The sequence below is a fragment of the Rousettus aegyptiacus genome, unplaced genomic scaffold, assembly GCF_014176215.1.
Source record: "Rousettus aegyptiacus isolate mRouAeg1 unplaced genomic scaffold, mRouAeg1.p scaffold_m13_p_4, whole genome shotgun sequence".
Classification (NCBI taxonomy): Eukaryota; Metazoa; Chordata; class Mammalia; order Chiroptera; family Pteropodidae; genus Rousettus; species Rousettus aegyptiacus.
In genome coordinates this window covers 9,349,119-9,369,016 of record NW_023416307.1, presented here as the reverse complement: position 1 = coordinate 9,369,016, position 19,898 = coordinate 9,349,119, and the positions used below count along the sequence as shown (strand labels likewise).

At 35.9% G+C, this 19,898-nt stretch overlaps 1 protein-coding gene across 7 annotated transcripts in view; it reads left to right on the top strand.

Moving 5' to 3' along the window:
- The window catches only part of USP16 (ubiquitin specific peptidase 16), a 24,547-nt gene extending 4,649 nt beyond the window's left edge, over window positions 1-19,898 (top strand). For 5 of the 7 annotated variants that reach the window (XM_016129879.2, XM_036218519.1, XM_016129882.2 and 2 more), the window contains 15 exons: window positions 3,059-3,162; window positions 3,969-4,072; window positions 4,949-5,136; window positions 5,715-5,810; window positions 6,382-6,512; window positions 6,848-6,935; window positions 8,168-8,246; window positions 9,559-9,650; window positions 10,006-10,062; window positions 10,982-11,158; window positions 13,153-13,816; window positions 14,895-14,989; window positions 15,899-15,985; window positions 19,229-19,385; window positions 19,486-19,898. In XM_016129879.2, the coding sequence (XP_015985365.2) occupies window positions 3,059-3,162; window positions 3,969-4,072; window positions 4,949-5,136; window positions 5,715-5,810; window positions 6,382-6,512; window positions 6,848-6,935; window positions 8,168-8,246; window positions 9,559-9,650; window positions 10,006-10,062; window positions 10,982-11,158; window positions 13,153-13,816; window positions 14,895-14,989; window positions 15,899-15,985; window positions 19,229-19,385; window positions 19,486-19,610 (2,244 nt within the window). In that variant the 3' untranslated portion in view covers window positions 19,611-19,898. The remainder of the gene's footprint in view (window positions 1-3,058; window positions 3,163-3,968; window positions 4,073-4,948; window positions 5,137-5,714; window positions 5,811-6,381; window positions 6,513-6,847; window positions 6,936-8,167; window positions 8,247-9,558; window positions 9,651-10,005; window positions 10,063-10,981; window positions 11,159-13,152; window positions 13,817-14,894; window positions 14,990-15,898; window positions 15,986-19,228; window positions 19,386-19,485) is intronic. The other 2 variants (XM_016129885.2, XM_016129883.2) reach the window with 2 other exon arrangements.

Here is a 19,898-nt window from a genome sequence, read left to right as displayed (position 1 = left end):
TAAAACTTTTTGAATTGTACGTAAGTACAATATGGGTAACTAGGATGCCAGCCGGCACAGGTCATGTTCCCTGGGGAACAGATTCTGAGATTGAAATTTGTGAGATTTAGGCGGTTTTACTAGGGAGCATTCTCACTGTGTTTTCATCAGGAAAACTGTGAGGGAAGCAGGATTAGGCAGAGGGAGAAGTCGAACAAAGAGGCAGTGCTTCAGGGCCTCAGCTAATCTCACAATGACCTCTGGCTTTCAGGGATGTCCTCAGCTGAGGCAAGAGGCCCAGCCTTGGTACTTATAGGTAGACCAGTCATTGGATGTGGACTGTCCCTAGGTGGGGCGGAGGAGGGGCGCGTGGTAAGTGTGAGGGACTGATCAAGGCCAAGGCAGCTCCCTTCCACTGAGGATAATTCCTGGGGATGGATGGACTGAGCTATGAGCTATAAACTGTCAATAGGCCACATTCCTGGTAGCTGGAGGAAGGAGTACCTTGGTCATGGGGGTGGGGGGCATCTGGGTGGCAGAACAGGTATGCCAAGGTACTAAAGGTCAGGGCCTCTTAGTCACTCTCAGTTTGGTGGCAACTTCGGTTTATATGTTAGGAAAGTGGGCTACTAGCTAGTCCTGTCATGAAGCTTGAAGATGAAGCAGAGAGTCTTTTTTTGTTATTTTCTTTTAAATTGAAATTTTATTGCAATAATTATGGATTCGCATGCAGTATAAGAAATAATACAGAGATATCTCTATACACTCTGCCCAGTTTTTCCCAGTGGTAACATTTTACAAAGCTGTTGTATATCACAACCAGTATATTAACATCGATGCAACCCAACAATCTTAATCAGATCTCCCCGCTTTTACTTTTCTTTGATTGCGTGTGTATGTGTGTCATGCGTGTGCATGCATGTGTGTATATGTATTAAGTCTGTACAATGTTGTCACCTCTGTGTCCACCACCACAGTCAAGAGACTGAGTAGTCACATCACATGGGTCTCGTGTTGCCCTTTATAATCATCGCTGTTTCCCTACTGCCATGCCTTCCCCTAGCCCCTGGCAACCACAAAACCATTCTCTGTTTCTAAAATTCTGTCATTTAAAAACTGTTATATAAAGGGAACCATACAGTATACAACATTTTGAGATTGGCTATTTTCACTTAGCATAATCACCAAAGATTCATCCAAGTCGTGTATATCAATAGTTTCTTTTTTTTTATTGCCGAGTAGTACTTTATGGTATAGATAACACCACTGTTTAACTGTTCACCTTTTGCAGGACATCTGGGCTAATCCATTTTGGGGCAGTTACAAATAAAACTGTTACAAACATTTATGAACAAATTTTTGTTTGAATTTAAGATTTTATTTCTCTGGGGAAAATGTCCAAATATGCAATTGCTGGGTCATATGATAATTAAATGTTTAGCTTTTTAAGAACCTGCCAAACTGTTTCCGGAGTGGCTGTACCATTTTATATTCTGACTAGTAATGTACGAGTGATCTACTTTTTCCAAATCCTTGCCAGCATTTAGTAGTACAACTTTTTATTTTAGCCATTCTGATAGGTGAATAGTGATACTATTATCAGGCAATTAAATTTATATGTTAGCAAAGAATATATTTATTATGTGTACTTGAAAGGTTTTCATTGAACTTCTTAAGTACCCATGGTGAGCATGATTTTATTTGGTACTTCAAATTTTCCAGAATACCTTTCCTATTATAAGTTTTATTTATTTTGCTACCTTTTTAATTCCTAACATCAATATTAACTGTTAACTTTTATTCTATTATAGTTATCATTTGCGCTGTTGGCAAGTGATTCTCAATTATTATCAAGGTAGTTCATCTCATTCTTGTTTCAAATCATCTCAAATGGTGTTATAATTTTTTAAATTAATATTTAATTCATTTTAGAATCAAATATCGACTGATAAATCAGTGCTGTTTGCTATCATAGGTAAAGGATTAGAACTCATTGATAAATATTTCCCCTCCAAAGTATATTTTTGGCTACAGTAGAAACGGGACTACTTATTACAGTGTAGTCCAATAGGTTTGGTAGCTAGTTCAGTTAGTTACATAGTGGAGCTCTATTTCTTAGCAGTGATTTAACCAGCTGCAGGCAGAAAATCTGGTCATGTATTTTATGAATAAGCCTACACGTCTTATAGGTAAAAAGCTCTCATTTACTTGTTCAATGAATACTTATTGACCTTCCATTTGCTAGTTGTTTTTTTTTTTTTTTCGATAATATATTAATATGTTTTTGTGCCTTTTGGATTTATAGTCCAAGGGAGAAATGATAGAGAAAGTAACAACTTTAGGGTAGAAAGTAAAAAATGCCACCAGGAATGTATACCATGTTCGGTAGGACTGTGTTTACAGAAAGAATGTGATGATGTCTCATCCTGAGAGGAGCTAGTCTGTGAACAAGATCCTGAAGACTGGGTACGATTTGATCAGTGGCAGTCATGGTAAAGGATTCCAAGACGAATGGAATAATGTGAACAGAATCGTATTGTTGTGAAAGTGCTTAATGTGTTTAGCTGGTAGATGGTGTGTGAAGAGGTGATTAATGGGAGCTAACCCCGTAAAGGTAGATTGGAATCAGAGAGGTATCAGGTTTATCCATTAGGAGTTTAAGAGCAACTTACAATTTTTGAATTGAGTGTATGAACAGCACTTTGTCTTAGGAACATTAAACTGAAAAAAAAATAATGTGTGTGAAGAAAGAGGTTGAAATTAAGAAAGTATGTAGGAAGCTGATAGGAGTCCAAAAGTAGACCTAGTAAATGACAGAATTAATACAGTTTAATTGGGAAGGGGAAAAGACAGGTCAGAGAGGAAGCTTACTTTCCTAAATACCTTCTTCCTTACGTGGTGGTATCAGTTGCCTATTCATATTTAAGATTTAATTCTCTTTAGAGTCTAATATTTTATTTTCAAAATTGTAAGAATGGTAGAATTTCTCGAGCCACTTCTTTGTTCATTGTAGATTATGAACTCTTTCCTCTTTTGGCGAATTTTTGTGGCTTTGAGATTTGTGATTATAATTTTCCAGGGCTGCGGCAGAAATTCTCAGGAGCAGCACGCTTTGAAGCACTACATGACACCAAGGTCTGAACCTCATTGTCTGGTTCTTAGTTTGGACAACTGGAGTGTATGGTGAGTTTCAACTCCTGTGCCCATTGACTGGACATTATTTAAATTATTGGAGAACGGAGGCGTTTGTAATGTTTAAGGAGCAAGAAAATTAAAATGTTTGTATTTGTTTAAATGCCATCACTTTTAGAAGGCTAGAGAACATGGTGTTATGAGAAGCTTTTGCTTAATATTGTACAAATACAAACATTGTAGCGTGTAGAAGACTTAGGAATTTTCACCCTTTTTTTTTTTTTTTTTGCTTGTGAGACCATAAACCATGTATGGAGTGGATTGTTATTAGTTTAAAAGTTGAGACGCTAAGAACAAATTCCAGATAAACTGAAAATTTAGTTAAATTTTGGCAGTGAATTTTTATGAAAATACATGTCAGGCTGGTATGTGTATTTCCTATATTTTAATGTCATTAAAACAAATTTTCACATCTTTAAAAGTCATTTACACAGCAGCATTCACTGAATATCATCTGTCAATTATAAAATTTGATAATTTTAATGATACTGGCCTGATTTTTGAAATATGTATAGAAAAAACTTTTGACTTTAATGTTATTAATACCCATTTCAGTAAAATGTTTATTTGTTTTTTTCACAATATTTATACATAGCCATAATTTGAGCTAATCTTAGTAATAGTAAACCAGAGTTAATATGGGTAGTCTTCTTTAAGAGAACATCAAAGGTTTATTTTCACTTTTTCTAGCAGAATAATTCAGTGGTTTCCCACCTCGGGTTCCAGGAGTTATAATTTGTCCTCTCTTTTGGTTGTCTGTCTGTCACTTTTCTTCTCTGTGGTCTTTGGGGACACAGGTGTTACCTATGTGATGAGGAGGTCCAGTATTGTAGTTCAAACCGACTGGGTCAGGTGGTTGATTACATTAGAAAACAAGCCGGTATTACAACTTCAAAATCAGGTAAAAATATCGTTTTTCTTAATACATACCGTACTGTTGGTTTATATAACTGCTGATATCTAGATTAATTTATTGTACTACCCATTATATATAGCTGAATAACATTAATTGTGGTTGATTTCAAACTATGAAACTATTTTTTGTTAAGAATGTAACACAGTGAGAATGTACATAATTCTAAAGCATTAGAATTAAAAGGGAACCTGGGAAATTATCTAGTCATATGAGATGAAGAGTCTGAATTAAGTAGTGAGCAGTAACACCTGGTCCCCATACCTTGGCACAGGGGCTTAAGATAGACCTGCCTTATACTGAATTTACTTTTGTTATTTTTGTTTAGAAGAAATAAAAGTAAAGTAGTTGTAACTCCTTCAAAAGGCCAGATACTTCTCAGGTATTTTTCATGCATAATTAAATTAATTGGGTTGGCATGTATCATCATCCTTAAGCTTGCTTAGATGTTTTGATCATGGAAGTATATTTGGTAGAGCCAGAATTTTTTGTTCCTAACTTCAGGATTGGTTTTTAACCCAGAGAATTCATTTAAAAATTTATTTTATGTTCACATTCTTTACTTGATTGCTTTACATTCTAATTTCACAAGGTAAGATATGGTCATTTGTAAAAAAAACTTTTGTACATTAAAAATAGTGTTTATGCTAAAGCATATCCTGTTTGGTTTCATTTGTCAAACTAATGCTTACATCAGTTCTGAATTTTTTTTTTTTTACTGATTTTTCTGTCTTGATGGTAATTTACTTATATTTATTAGAAAACATTTTAAATCAAACAGGCGGCAAGTATAATTTTGCATTTAGTATGGCTGTATTACATATGTTGCTAAATCTCTCTCTCTCTCTCTTTTTTTTCCTAAAGCTGCAAAAGATAATGGTAGCATTGAACTTGAAAATAAAAAATTAGAAAAGGAGAGTAAAAATGAACAAGAGAGAGAAAAAAAGGAAAACAAGGCTAAAGAAAATCCTCCCACGAATTCTACTTCCCAAATAACTGTGAAAGGGCTCAGTAATTTGGGAAATACATGCTTCTTCAATGCAGTTATGCAGGTGCCAGTGTTAATTTTTTTCCCCTTTAACAGATCTAGTGTTTTTCTCACAGAATGTTTTTGATTATTTCTTACTTATTGAGTTTTTTCCCCCTAAGTAATTTATTTCTGTGTTTTCAAAGAAATCTCAAGGAAATGTATTTTTTGCATGTCAGTAAAATACTGTGCTAAACACTAGGGTGCAATCGATTTCAAAACAAACTTGACCCCTGCCCTCATAGAACTCGCTCGTGGATGGGGAAAGCATATGATAACCTAATACAGAAACAAATGCCTGGTTACAGGTGGTGGTCAGTAGTGGTGAGAGAACCATGGTGCTGGTGGTGGCTACTTCATGTGGAGTGATGGAAGAATGAATGCTTTTCCGAAGTGATGAATAAACTCCACACCGAAGTATTTATGAGCCAAATAAAGTGGGAGATAGGATGCCACTACTTTTTATTTCCCAAGATAGATACAATGAAGATTGCAGTGTTGATAGTGATTTCCTGTTTTGATAGCATAGACACTTTAAAAATATTTGAATGAATTGATTTGCCTTTAGATAATTTTCTTTTTTTTTTCCATTCTGTATTCTAGAATTTGTCACAGACACCAGTGCTTAGAGAACTTCTAAAAGAAGTGAAAATGTCTGGAACAATTGTAAAAATTGAACCTCCTGATTTGGCACTAACAGTATGTACTTTAAATTTTTCTTATAATCAATAATTCTCCTCTCTGAATATTGACATTTTAAGTTGTTTTAAAGCATCGATGCTCATTTTTATCTTTTTTGTTTTGTTTTGGACTACCAAGTTAAAGATTTTCAGACTAATAGCAATTCTAAGAGGGCTTTCCATTTATTTACTATGTGTATGTCAGGTTCAGCTGTGCTCTAGTGTTTGGCTGCCTTCTTGAGAATGTTGTTGATACTTGTGAAGCCCTAGGCATATATTATCATTTTTAATATCGTAGGTAACTTAAATGCCAAAGAATTTTACCTTATCAGTTTTTATTATTTACATTTTGCTTTGGTGCTGTTATAGTACTTCTAAGATAGTAAGTTCTAATAATCTTTAGTAGAACTGAATTCTTCATAAAATAGTCTGTAACCAGAAACTTTCTATATCTTTTGATGTCATTTTGAACTTTTTTAAATGGACAGCTCTATCAGGAACATTGGCAGTACAGGTTGACTAGTTACATTTTGGTAAAATAAATGCTTTCAAACTTGACTGAAGAAAGTGTGTTTTATTCCCGTATTCAGGAACCCTTAGAAATAAACCTTGAGCCTCCAGGCCCTCTTACCTTAGCCATGAGCCAGTTTCTTAACGAGATGCAAGAGACCAAAAAGGGAATTGTGACACCTAAAGAACTCTTTTCTCAGGTCTGTAAAAAGTGAGTATCTACTTTGATTGTGCTTTCGGCTCATCAGTAAGATGCTGAGAAATTATATGAAAAAATGAATAGCGTTAGAGTCAAGCCAGTACATATATTAGAGCATTGTTTATTTTATTTAGATTAAAAGAACATGTACTTTATGTGAAAACGAAATCTGCCAAGGACGTCGTTAGACTTAACAGAAATTTTGAGAAACTAGAACACTCCAGGATTTGGGCTATGATCTAAGATTTTACAAAAACAGCTTCATATTTTAGTAGACTCATCATTGCTTTCTTTTTTTTCTTTCTTCTTTTTCTTTTTCTTTTTTTTTCTTTTTTTTTTTTCTGTAGAGCAGTGCGTTTTAAAGGCTATCAGCAGCAAGACAGCCAGGAGCTGCTTCGTTATTTATTGGATGGCATGAGAGCAGAAGAACACCAAGTTAGCATATTTTGACCAGTGTATTTTATAATTTCATCTTCATTTATTTGTCTGTCATTTGATATCTTAGGAGTTATTTAAGCAATGAAAACTAGTTATTAAGGCCATTGTATTTAAAATTTTTTTCTACACCAACCTTTCTGACCAGTATGTTTTAATTGTTAGAATTAATGAAGAGAATTAGAAATGATTCTCCTTTTCATGGTGCTCTATTTTGCTTGACGATTCCAGAGTTATCATTCTTTAAGGATTCTGTACAGGCCTATACCAGGGGAGCTACAAAGTATTGGAACATGTCTCTCCCAAAACAATTCTCAGCTGTAGTGTACCTTCCTCTTATTCTGAAGTAGCTTTTTGAATCTAGGAAGTATAGCAGGTCCCCGAATAATGAGTAATGTCATTTCGTTTAATGTTTCATTATAACGTTCATGAGATGCCTTAGGAACTTAACTGTTGTTTATATCAATTGCTCTATCGTAAAATTGTTTTTGTTATACATTGTTTTGCTTAAAGTCACAGAACCTATTGACAGCATTAAGCGAGGACCTACTGTATGTTCATTTTGTAAGAGTCAAGGAACATCTGTTGCATTTTAAAATTTTTGTTAAATTGCCAGGATGTAAAGTAATATATTTGGGGATGTGAATATAACTAATGCTAGTAATAATATAGCGATAACAACTGATATTTATTTAGCTCTTATTTTATGTTAGGCACTGTTCTTAGTATTTTATATGAATGACCTTACTCTGTCCTCACAACCATTCAGTGAGGTAGATGCTATTATCATTTTATCCCTCCATAGATTCTAAAGCTAGGATGTAGAAAAGTTCAGTACCTGGTTCAAGGTCACCCAGTAATGGAACTGGGCTTTGCGTGCTGGAGTCTGTCTCTGTAGCTCTCATTTAATCGTTCTGCTTATCAGACACAATACTTCAGTGGTCTTTCCAAAGGAGATGGGCGTGTTCTGAAAAGCTTTGAAAAAATTGAAATCTTGAAATGATAAGACAGTGCCTTTGTTTTCATGGGTTAGTGATTGCTTATAAATGTAATTCTTTTTAGCTCCTTGAATTAATTTTGAAAATGTGGTTTTAGAAATATTAATTTTTATTTAGTAAGTATGGGGAGCTAACTCTTGATCACTTTTTTGACTTGATTATGTATTTTCTAAGGAAAATAACTATAGCATTTTAAATTTAATAGTATACATATGTCCATTTTATTACTTTTAGAGAGTGAGTAAAGGAATTCTTAAAGCATTTGGTAATTCTACAGAAAAATTGGATGAAGAACTAAAAAATAAAGTTAAAGGTAATGTCTGAACTTTTTAAACTAAATCACTATATTTGAATTCCTTTGTACCTTAGGTGAAGATTGCTGGCACAGACATTTTGACTCTAAAGTTATTAAATACATGTTTCGCTTTATCACCTATTGATTTTTAAAATATTATTCAATACTCCAAAGGTGAATATTTCAGAAAAAAATAACTTTTGGTGTATTTTTATGCAGTATGATAGTGAACTTTATAAAGATAGAGCTGACATCACAATTTTATATTTTCAAAAGCTTCTACTTCTAATTAGCAGTGATAAATGAGTTATACTTGTCTGAGTTGTCAGTAACTGGTTTTTTAATCATGGAGCCAACTTCTTTGTTATTATTGTGTTGCATTTAAAGATTTAGCATAGATCTGTCTGCTAGAACTTTCTGTGATGATGGAATTCTTCTACATCTACTCTGACAAAGTAGTCACTAGCCACATAATGGCAGGTGAGCCCTTGAAATTGATCGGTGCAACTGAGGAACTAAATTTTAATTTTAATTTAATTTAATTAACTTATATTTAAGTAGCCACAGGTGACTAGTAGCTACTGTATTATAAAGCACAATTTAGATTCAGTACATAGCAACCATTTGCCTCTTTGGTGCCCTTTAGGGCCTGGCCAGTGACAGAGAAATTGTTCCTGCTGGCACTGTTGTAAATTCTGTTTCTGTATAAATGGACAGCTACCATTTGACTAAGGCTTATAAATTTCATGTATTTAGAAAATGGAGTAATCAGGTAGTAAAATTATGTTACCTTATACTAAATTTATCAAAATTATTTCTGAGAACATAGGAAAATAAAAAGATGGTTTTATCTGGACCATCTGCATGAAAAATTTTTTGTTTTGTTTTGATTTTAAATAGAGTTAAGTCTTAGAGTTCACAAAGCAAATTACATGCATTCTCACCCAAGTTTGCTGCCAGATGATAGAATGTTAGAGCTGAAAGTGAGCTCGAATGTCATCCAGCCTAGCCCACCTGCTCATTCTACTAGTGGAGATATTGATATGCAGAAAGTCTCACTGACTTGCACAGTTTATTTTCCACATACTAGCCCTTAGATAAGAACTTTTTTCTTTTTCATGAGATGTGATTGTTTTAAATTTTGTTATGCTCAAAGTGGAGTATAGGCTGCTGACTCTAGCATAAAAATACAGTTATGGTAATGAATAGAGAAAAGCAAATCCCAGATAGGAAATTAAAAATAAAATTTTAGGGTCAGGTAGGTAAGTAAGTAGTTTTAGCTTATTCATTCAATTATATAAGGGTAATTGATGAACTTTTCCTTTCATAGATTATGAAAAGAAAAAATCAGTACCAAGTTTTGTGGACCGCATCTTTGGTGGTGAACTGACTAGTACAATCATGTGTGATGAATGTAGAACTGTAAGTAGATGTGCTGGATTTATGCATTAAGTAGAGTACAGTTTATCAATTGTTTCTTTCAAAAATGGAAACATCCAGTTTTATGAGATATCCTTTGTTGAACTACCCAAATATGCATAATTCTTTGCTGGAACTATGAGCACTCCTACATCTGGAAGAAGTTAGCTGAAGATTTTGTTTTATGTCGCCTAACCCAGCATCCTCAGTGCTGTATATTTTTCATTTCATTTTTTTTAAGCCTTTATTTTAAAACTTAGCTCCATGCACACTCCACCTCCCGCCATGATTTTACTAGATGATATCTGAAGTGAATCGTTTCCTTCTTTTCACACTTTCTTTTTTTTGGTTGGTTCAGGTCTCCTTGGTTCATGAATCTTTCCTTGATTTGTCTCTACCAGTTTTAGATGATCAGGTAAGACTATTGAGTTTATTTTATTTAAGTCGATTTTTTTCCCTCTGTTAGATTTTATGGGGTAAGTCTGTCACTTTCCAGGTTTGTACATTACTAGCCTATGGAGAATTTTTCTTAATGTATTTGCAATAGAAGGATTTTAAAGATTTGAATAAAGAATGAGGTAAATACTTTTTTTAAAAAAAGAGAATGGTGTGTCTAGAATTCTTTGTAGCTAATTAACTTGATTAGTTTACATATAGGGAAGTATTTTCTTCATATTAAAAGTTACTATTTATTTTCATTGTTTAATGCTAACTACAAACTCCTGACGGTTTTAAGTTCATGGATGTTAGTAGAGAGTACCTCAGTTGTAATCCACGTTAATTTGATTTCTATCCAGTGGATGTAGGAAAAAAGAGAATATGTTAAGAATATTGGATAAATTATTATTCAACTTAATATGACTTAAGAGCCCCATTAATCACTGTTACTTAGTGATTAAAATCTTACCATATTTTTTACTTTACTTTTTCTTACCATATTTTTTCTTTCTCTAAAATTATCATTTACGTGCAAAGAAAGAAAAGAATAAAAAGAAATACCTGTATTGGGACATGTAAATCACTTATAAACAGAAAGTACATTTAGAAGTGGACATAATTAAAAAAATATAGTATGTATCCAATAAAATTTGTTATATTTCTTTTTATTATACTTGAATGGGAAGTTACCTTTTTTTACTGTTTTGTTTGTTTTGTAGTTTTTTAGTATGTAAAGATTGCTTTTTGGTATTTGAGATGAACGAATTTTTCTACATCGTGGACCATAAATCTAGTGTAAAATAAGAATAGAAAAATATTTAGGTAACTTGAAATCTCTTCACTAAACAGTAGTCGTAAATTTTTATTCTGGGCTCATATTCTCTCCATATTTTAAGAGTGGTAAGAAAAGTATAAATGATAAAAATCTGAAAAAGACAATGGAGGATGAAGATAAAGACAGCGAGGAAGAAAAAGATAATGACAGTTACATAAAAGAGAGAAATGATATCCCTTCAGGAACAAGTAAGCACTTACAAAAGAAAGCAAAGAAGCAAGCCAAAAAGCAAGCCAAGGTGGGTAATTTGGAAGAAAACCATGCTTTTCTAATTTGATATTTTGAACCATCGAGTTTGAAGTCTGAATGACGTCAGTAGACATGTCTCATTTTACATAGAGCACTTTCATTTGGCAGTTAATTCAATGAATCAGTTCATTTAGTAGTCTCTGCTGGGAAATGTCTGACCATATGTGAAGAAAAGGTTGTGTTTTTTTAATCTTGCATTACGGTGACAATTAAAGAGGTTTAGTTCATTTTTAATAATTTTTTTAGTTGTTTATTCATTGACATTCAAAATTTAAAAATATTTAAAGACATCCAACAAAAGTCCCTTCCACTCCTTTCCTTTTACGACACAGATAACCACTTTCCTTAGTTTATGTGTCCTTTTGAAGTTTCTTTTAGAAAATATGATCAAAAACAAATATGTAGTCTTGTTTTTCCCTTCCTTTAAAAATTACACAGTTTTTGCTCCAATGGCCAGTGCTGCAGTAAGTGACCTTATACAGTCACTTAGCAACAGGAATGTGTTCTGAGAAGTTTACTGTTTATCTGTGTCATCATTGTGCAAACATCATACCGTGCCCTTGCACCAACCTAGATGGTGCAGTCTGCTGCACACCTTGGCCACGTGGTGTAGCTTATTGCTCCTACAGTACAAGCTACTCAGCACATTACTGTACTGAATATTGTAGGCAATTGTAATAGAATTGTGAGTATTTGTGTATCTAAACATAGGAAAGGTATGGTAAAAATATAGTACAAAAGATAAAAAATGGTAAAAAATGGTCCACCTGTATAGGGCACCTACCATGAATGGAGCTTGCAGTACCGGAAGTTGCTCAAGTGAGAGTGAAGGAGACGCCTGGCCATGACCGTGCGCTACTGTAGAGTCTATGCACACTCTACACTTAAGATACGCTAAATTCATTAAAAATATTTTTTCTGCCTTTAATAATAAATTAACCTTAGCTTGCTGTGTTTCTCCTTATCCTTGATAGCAGTGTTATCAAACTTCTGGATTTTCTCCAGTTTGATAGTTAGAAATTGGCAGCTTACTGCAGTTTTATTTTCCACTTTAATATGTGAAGTTAAGCATGTTTTTATGTTTAAGAGCCATTTGTGTTTCCTCAGAAGTATTTGTTTTTATTCTTCCCCCACTTTTCTTTCATGTTCATCTCTATTTTTAACTGAAATACATCAAAAAATGTTTGTGTCCTATGTCTTGTACACTGTCGTTCAGCCTTCTGCTATTACAAATTAGCCTCACAGGGACTGTCCTTTTAGTTACAACCGAAAATGCTAACCCTTTGAGCCTTTAGGCATTCCAGTAGCAGGGATCTTGATGAAATGCCTCCCAGCCCCCTCACCCCCATTCCCACCCCATCCCTCCTTGGGAATAGGCCGCAAATGGCCAAGACGATGATTTTAGAGGAGGAAGGCCATTATTTCCCTCTGTACATGCTGCTTCCTTACGTTCTCCCTAATTTGGGGCCATTTGTCTCCCAGAATATTTTCTTCTCACTCCGCCCAAAGCAGCCCTAAATTTGCTGATCCTTGAGTTTTCAGTTTGTTTTTGATCTTTTCAATGAAACTTTGACCCAGTAATTGTAAGTCACCTGGATGTGTCCCTTCCTGTCGTGTGTACAGTCAGACTCACTACCTGGTGTAATACCTGGCTGCTTAGGTTGGACAGTTTTCCTGCTCTGTCTAGATCACTGCTCTTAGAACAGAGATTATGTCTTGCACATTTTTATTTGCCCTAGTGTATAATTTATATTTTTTTGATGGTCAGTGATGTTTTATTCCTACTTTCAATTAGAGAACTTTTCTTCACAATTTATTTGATCCCTGATAGTAAAGGAATTTTTAGGACTGGAATTCTGGGAGTGAACTTTTCCTTATTAACTTATTTATTTTTGATTGATAAGCTAGAGAAGCTAATGTGGTTCATGCATGCTCATTCTTTTCCTCTCTGTTTTTAAAAAATGTTCTATACATTTTACACAGAACCAACGAAGGCAACAAAAAATTCAAGGAAAAGTTCTTCATTTAAATGATATCTCTACCATTGACCATCCTGAAGATAATGAATGTGAAGTCGAAATGTCACTTCAGGGAGAAGTGGATAGTAAATCTGACCACGTTTCACAAGAGGAAGTTATCAATAAAGAGTATTGTGTTAATCAGAAAGATTTGAATGGCCAAGAAAAACTGATAGAAAGTGTAAGTGACAATCAAAAATCCACAGAGGAAATAGATATGAAACATGTCAACATGGACAATGATCTGGAGATTTTGTCATCTTCTCCCAATGAATGTACTAGGAATTTAAATGGTGCCTACTCGCAAGAAGGGAGCAATGGAGAAGGGGACATTTCCAGTGGTTTGAAAAACCTTAACTTGAATGCTGCTCTTCAACCCGACGAAATAAACATAGAGATTCTGAGTGACAGTCATGCTTCTGGGACCAAAGTGTTTGAGTTTGTGAACGAAGATCCAGAAACTGCTTTCTGTACTCTTGCGAACAGGGAAGCGGCCGGTACTGATGAGTGTTCAATCCAACACTGTTTATATCAGTTCACCCGAAACGAGAAACTCCGGGATGCAAATAAACTGCTTTGTGAAGTGTGCACCCGGAGACAGCATAACGGACCAAAGGCAAATCTAAAAGGTATTGAGATTCTCTTACAGAAGGTAAAATGAACGTTCAGAGGCACATTTTGCACTGCATAGTTGGAGTACTCCCGTTTTAATTGTTTTAGGATTTGGATGGCATCAATAGGTTCCCTCTACTATGTGCGTATTTTAATAGAAGGATGGCTGAGCAGAACTCTATCAAAGTGCCTGGTACTCTGTGGCCTCCCAACAGCAGCTTCAACTGCGAGACATTTTGCTCTCGGATGCCTCTCCCTGTGGGTCCGTCATCCCACTGGCGTGTTGGCACAACAGAAGCCTAACAGACAGTCGCTGTTGCTTTGTATCCTCAGTTTCCTGTCAGTAGCATTTGTGATGGCCCTCACTTTACTTGCTCCCAGCAAGCTACACTTGAATTTTTCAGTGAACTAAAGTGACATTCCCACTGCAAGGGGCTAGGAGGACAGTGCTTTCTTACAATTGCCCTCAAATATGAACAGAGAGATACTAATTCCCCTCCTCCACTCATCCCCCCTTTTTCTTAAGCTTGAGTAAGTGGGATAGGGAGGGACCATGGATGTCTAAGGAGTCTTGCTAGAATTGTCCAACTGTTTTTAAAGTCTAGTTTTTATTTATTTACATGTCAGCACAAAAAGTAAATTGTGTTAACTTCATAGCAATTCTGTTTAGAGCAGATGTTGGCAAACTACAGTTCACAGGCCTGTGTTTATATCGTCTCTGAACTAAAAATGTTTTTTACAGGTGAATATTTCAAAATGATTTTATGGTAGAAAACGCTGACTTCGAACACCAATTAATTAAAAGTTATTTCTCCAAAAATAATTCCATTCTTTTCTTCAGTAGACTGCAATCATACTCACATATTATTATATTTTGAATTCCATCAGTAAAAATTTGTGGAAGTTTTTCTCATGTGAATACCTACAAAATATCCTTGATCTGGCCTCTCAGTCCACAAAGCCTAAAATATTTATCTGTTCCTCTCCAGAAAGTTTACTGATTCTCACTTTAGATGTTTTAAATGATTTTATAACAAACTGAATGCTTTAGAGCTCTACAACGATTTTTACACTGGTAATTTTTTCTTTTTTTAGGTGAAAAGAAACATGTTTACACCAATGCCAAAAAGCAGATGCTGATTTCTCTTGCTCCTCCTGTTCTCACTCTTCACTTAAAGAGATTTCAGCAGGTAACCCTCATTACCTAAAATTTGTTTTAAACGTGTAGCACCTGTTTTGTTATGTCTCGCTATGTAACTGTTTCTTTGGTTTTCTGTTATTTTTTTTATTCTAACTTCAAAGAAGTAGGAAAGTATAAATTATATATGTGTAAAACAAAAGTTTTGATGAAGTTGCTTGTGAAGGTTGAGGAGAAACTTAAGAACAATTCTTTCTTAATTTTATTAGACCTCACGTTGCTCTTTTTAATAGAGCATCTTACTCTAATCTTATTTTTGGATTAAAAAAAAAAGGACCAGTTTACTAGGTATATCTCACACTAAGGAAATTTAGTGAAGGTTTTCTGTTTTGTGTGGTATCTTAATTTTACAGACTCTTGACATAAAGACATTAATACCTTGGACCTTCATCGTTTTGGTGACCTGATCTTTTTTGCTGTAAGCAGTACAAGTTTCAAGTTCAGTTCCAAATTCCAAAAGTACCTTTAGAACATTTTCCTCCTCTGCTTGGTATGGGCCTACTTGGGTGGATTTCTGTGAACAATTCACTGAGCCCGGTTAGAGTGTTAAGGCTGAGAATGTGTGCTTCACAGAACAGTATTCTGCTGTTGCTCAGTTTTAGGCACCCATAACCTCTGTTGAATGTGGCTTTTCTGGTTGGCTAAAAAAGAAACATTGAGAATTTTCTTACAAGAGTAGCTTTCTTAGTGTGTGTGTGTGTGTGTGTGTGTGTGTGTGTGTGTGTGTGGTGTACTTAGCAAAAACAAACCAACTAGCAGTCAGTCAAGGAGAGTGAGTTGCTTAAGACTGAGCCAGGGCTGGATGTTGGTGCTCTCTGGGCATCAGTGGGACTACAGTTTACTGAACATGCACAGCTTTTCCAGGAAAAGAACTTCACCTGATGCCCCTCTTTTTTTTTAGGCTGGTTTTAACCTACGTAAAATTAACAAACACATAAAATTTCCAGAAATCTTAGATTTGGCTCCTTTTTGTACCCTTAAATGTAAGGTAAGTAAAAGTGGTCTTTTGGGGGAAAATCCTTTAAAGAGAAATCATAGCTTACCAAATACTGTAACAGCAACTCGTGGCGGTATGAAGCTGATAAGAATTACTGAGTAGAGTGGGTCTCTTGTTTTTGTCCCTTTATAATTTGAAGATCTATGATGAATCGTCTTGAACATTAGGTTTATTATTTCAGTTTCACATTGTTTTGAACCCTTATTGTGGCAGACATAGACTTGGGAGCTAAGGGCCCAAAACTAAAGGTGAGCAGATACATTAATGGATAATCTGTTTATCATGGTTGAGTGTTAAGATGGGTATACACAGAGCAGGGGTGGAACGCACTTAACCCGGCATGTTGGTGGTTCAGGGGAGGCTCTTTGAAGTAGATCATGTACTTCTCTTACTCCCTAGTACTTAACTAGGGAGTAAGAGATAGCGGGATGAATCAGGAGTAGGCAAGAGCAAAGGCAGAGCAGTGTAAATGACGTGGTGGGTCCCATGGATTGGCTGTCCAAGCACTTCTGGAGCTTACAGTACGAGGTCTGGGGAACGCTGGGAGATGCAGCCAGGGAAGTGAGATAGGACTGAGGATTTGGAGGGTTATCATGGTGAGGAACTTGGGCTTTATTAGGTGTGCAGTGGGGAGCCATTTGAGTTCAAAGCAATGGGCCGTCATGGCCAGATCTGTATATTACATAGATTACTTGCTGAAGCATGGAGGCTGGATACTTAGGAAATGGCTAGAGGCAGGGAAACTAGATAGGAGTCTATTGAATTTGTTCAGTTAATAGATGACAAGGGCTTAAACTAAGGCAGAAGAGGGGAAGGCTGAAGCAATATTTCAAGAGGTAAAATTCACCAGACTTACGATCAAATGGCTATGGAAGATAAGGCAGAGGCCTTAAAGTGGATGCTGAGCGTGACAGAAAGAGCATGATTCCCGGGGGCTGTGTGCATGATCAGGCGTATGGGCCGGTGGGGGTACCATAAATTGAGGTAGGAAATACAGGTAGAAGAGCAGGTTGGAAGGTGGAGAAAGGATATGGAGTTCAGTTTTGGATACATTGAGTTTCATATATTTTTGAGATATGTATTTTTTTGGCTATGTTTAGAAAGCTTTTGGATGTACATGTCTGAGACCCAGGGCAGAGAGGTTAGGGCTGGAGATAAGAATTTGGAAATTAGTACCCAGGTGGGAGTTAAAACCATGAAAGGATAGGATCTCTTGTGTAGAGCAATGGAGCATGGAGAGAAAACGAAGAGGTAGCAAATATAGAACTCTGGAGAGCATCGAGTGTAAGAGGCTTAGCTGGAAAAAAAGGATGCCACCAGGGTCTCAACAAAGCTCCATTTGAAGAATTTGGAGAATCAACTCAGATGGTTGTTGAGGCTGTACTGTTATACTGTATTCAGAGTTCAAATACTCAATATAAACAGTAAAAGTCTTTACAAAATGTGAAATGATGGAAATTCTCTCCCCAATTAAAAATTTTCCAAGAAAGGTATTTCAGAGCTGGTATTTCAGACTGAATCGTGGTTATTTTTATGTTCTAGCAATAGGCCAGAGACACTTTTGCTTGCTGGTAAAAACAAAAAAACCCAACCAACATTTGGTTGGATTAGTTTTAAATACGTCATTAGGAATCCATCTTTTGCTTAAAATGCTATTGCCCTGTGTTCAGATTTCAAGGAAAGGGCCAAGTGGCCTGTGTTAGAATTACCAGGGAAAAAAGACTAGAAAGTATTTGTGAATTAGACAGTATGGAAATCATGGTAAATTTTTCAAGAATTATAGGTAACTTAGTGGGTTGAGAAATGAGAATATTGGAGGTAAAGCATGTAGATATGTTAGAGGCTTTGTTGAAAAGAAAAAGTGGTAGATCCATAAAGTTTTATTTTTAAGTCTGGAAGACTTAAGTAGGTTTGTAGACTAAGAGGAAAATCTGTAAGTTTAAGATACAAAGGGAAAGTTGGGGCCAGTTTCTGTGAAGGACATCCATGGAAGAGGCAGCTAAAGATGAGTTAAGAGATTATGGAGTCACACTGGACTCTGAGGTAGAAAATCATGAATTTAACCATCTGCATGGTTACATAACTTTGTTTCCTAGCAACAGCAGCTGTCTGGGGACGGGATGGTGAAAGGTATGTTGGTAGGGTTGAGTGGGGTTTTGTGATGGCAAAGCTGGCGTGGTGGCAAAGCTGGCGATGGGTGGGAGAGAGATTATTTGTAAGATACGTGTGGTCTAAGTCTCAAACTTTAATGTGCACACAAATCACTTGGGAACCAGTGGGTCTGGGGTGGGGTCTAAGATTCTGACTTTCTAACAAGCTCTCAGGTAAGGCTGATTCTGCCATTCCATTACCACATTTGGAGTAGCAAAGACAGACTTTATATGGAAACAAAACCAAAAGAGGTTTCCTACGCCAGGAGACAATGAGGATTGGAAGATCCTCTTAGGTTGAATAGTCAGATGCGTAGGAGGAATAGAAGAGTTATGAACTGAGGCTAGAAATTAAGAATTCTAACCGTTCTGAGTGATGACCACTTCTAGTAGTCCTGATTGTGGTTGTCTAAAATGGAATGACAGTGAAAATCCTGTGGAGGCTCATTGGTGGACATAAATCCCTGAGGTAGGTGACATGATTTGGGATGAAGTATCAGGTTCACTGAATCAAGTTCATAGATCAGAGAAGTGTGTACAGGCAGTACTATAGAAGGGCAGTGATGCCCATTCAAGACTTTTTATGAGTATAAATGTAGTGTATTTTCTGAAAGTGGCCCCCAGCCTGTGTGATTCCAACCAGTTTTATGGCACACGCATCTTTAAAGAATAAGCAGCCTCCACTCCAGTTGGAGAGTGAGTGCTTAGGAGGTTGACTGCTTCTCACTGCATCCCTAGGGCGCATTGGAAATGTAACAGGTAGTTTTTGGCAGGACCTAAATGCTGTCCTCTCGCCATTAAAGGATTAACATTTTGGGGCAGAAACCAGGATAGAGTTGTTGAGGTATGTTGGAATTATCCAAACACTCCTGAAGAAACAGGCAACTTCAGTTGTTTCTAATAGTGTAAGTGTGAAAATCCTCAGTGAGCTGTGAAAAGGTGGGGAGAAAACGGTGAAGTTCAGACTCAGGAATGATTTCTGCATTCTCCAAGTTGAAGAACTTTGTGTGGTTTAAAATTGTCTTGCCAACAGTATCTGTATAAATGGGACTAGAACTAACCTGAATTCTATTCATTTTTAAAGAATGTTGCTGAAGAAAATACAAGGGTACTGTATTCCTTATACGGAGTTGTTGAACACAGTGGTACCATGAGGTCAGGGCATTACACTGCCTATGCCAAGGCACGAACGGCAAATAGTCATCTCTTTCATCTTGTTCTCCACGGTGATATTCCACACGGTAAGATGTCTGTAAAACTCTGATATTCACCATATATATGGCAAAACCAAAAAATAATGAACTTGAATCTTTCCATTTATACTTTACATTTCCTTGACAGATTTTGAAATGGAATCAACCAAAGGGCAATGGTTTCACATCAGCGATACACATGTGCAAGCTGTGCCTACAACTAAAGTACTTAACTCACAAGCGTACCTCCTATTTTATGAGAGAATACTGTAACAATTTCAAAGTGCTTTCTCTGGAAACACGTTTATGCTTTTATAATGGCTGTAATATTAATAAAGAAGACTAACTGTAAATCATGTTCACGTCAGATTAAATAATGCCAGAAATCATGTTTATTGAAATATTGAAGGGAAAGTAACTACAAATTTACAATGGCTTTGTATTGTCATAGTGGTTTTTATTCCTGCTCTCAGTTTCTGGAAAGGATTCTGAATTAAGTCCTCTGTGGTTAATGTCTGGGTGGTGGGTTACAACACATCAATAAACTGACTTACCCCAAAA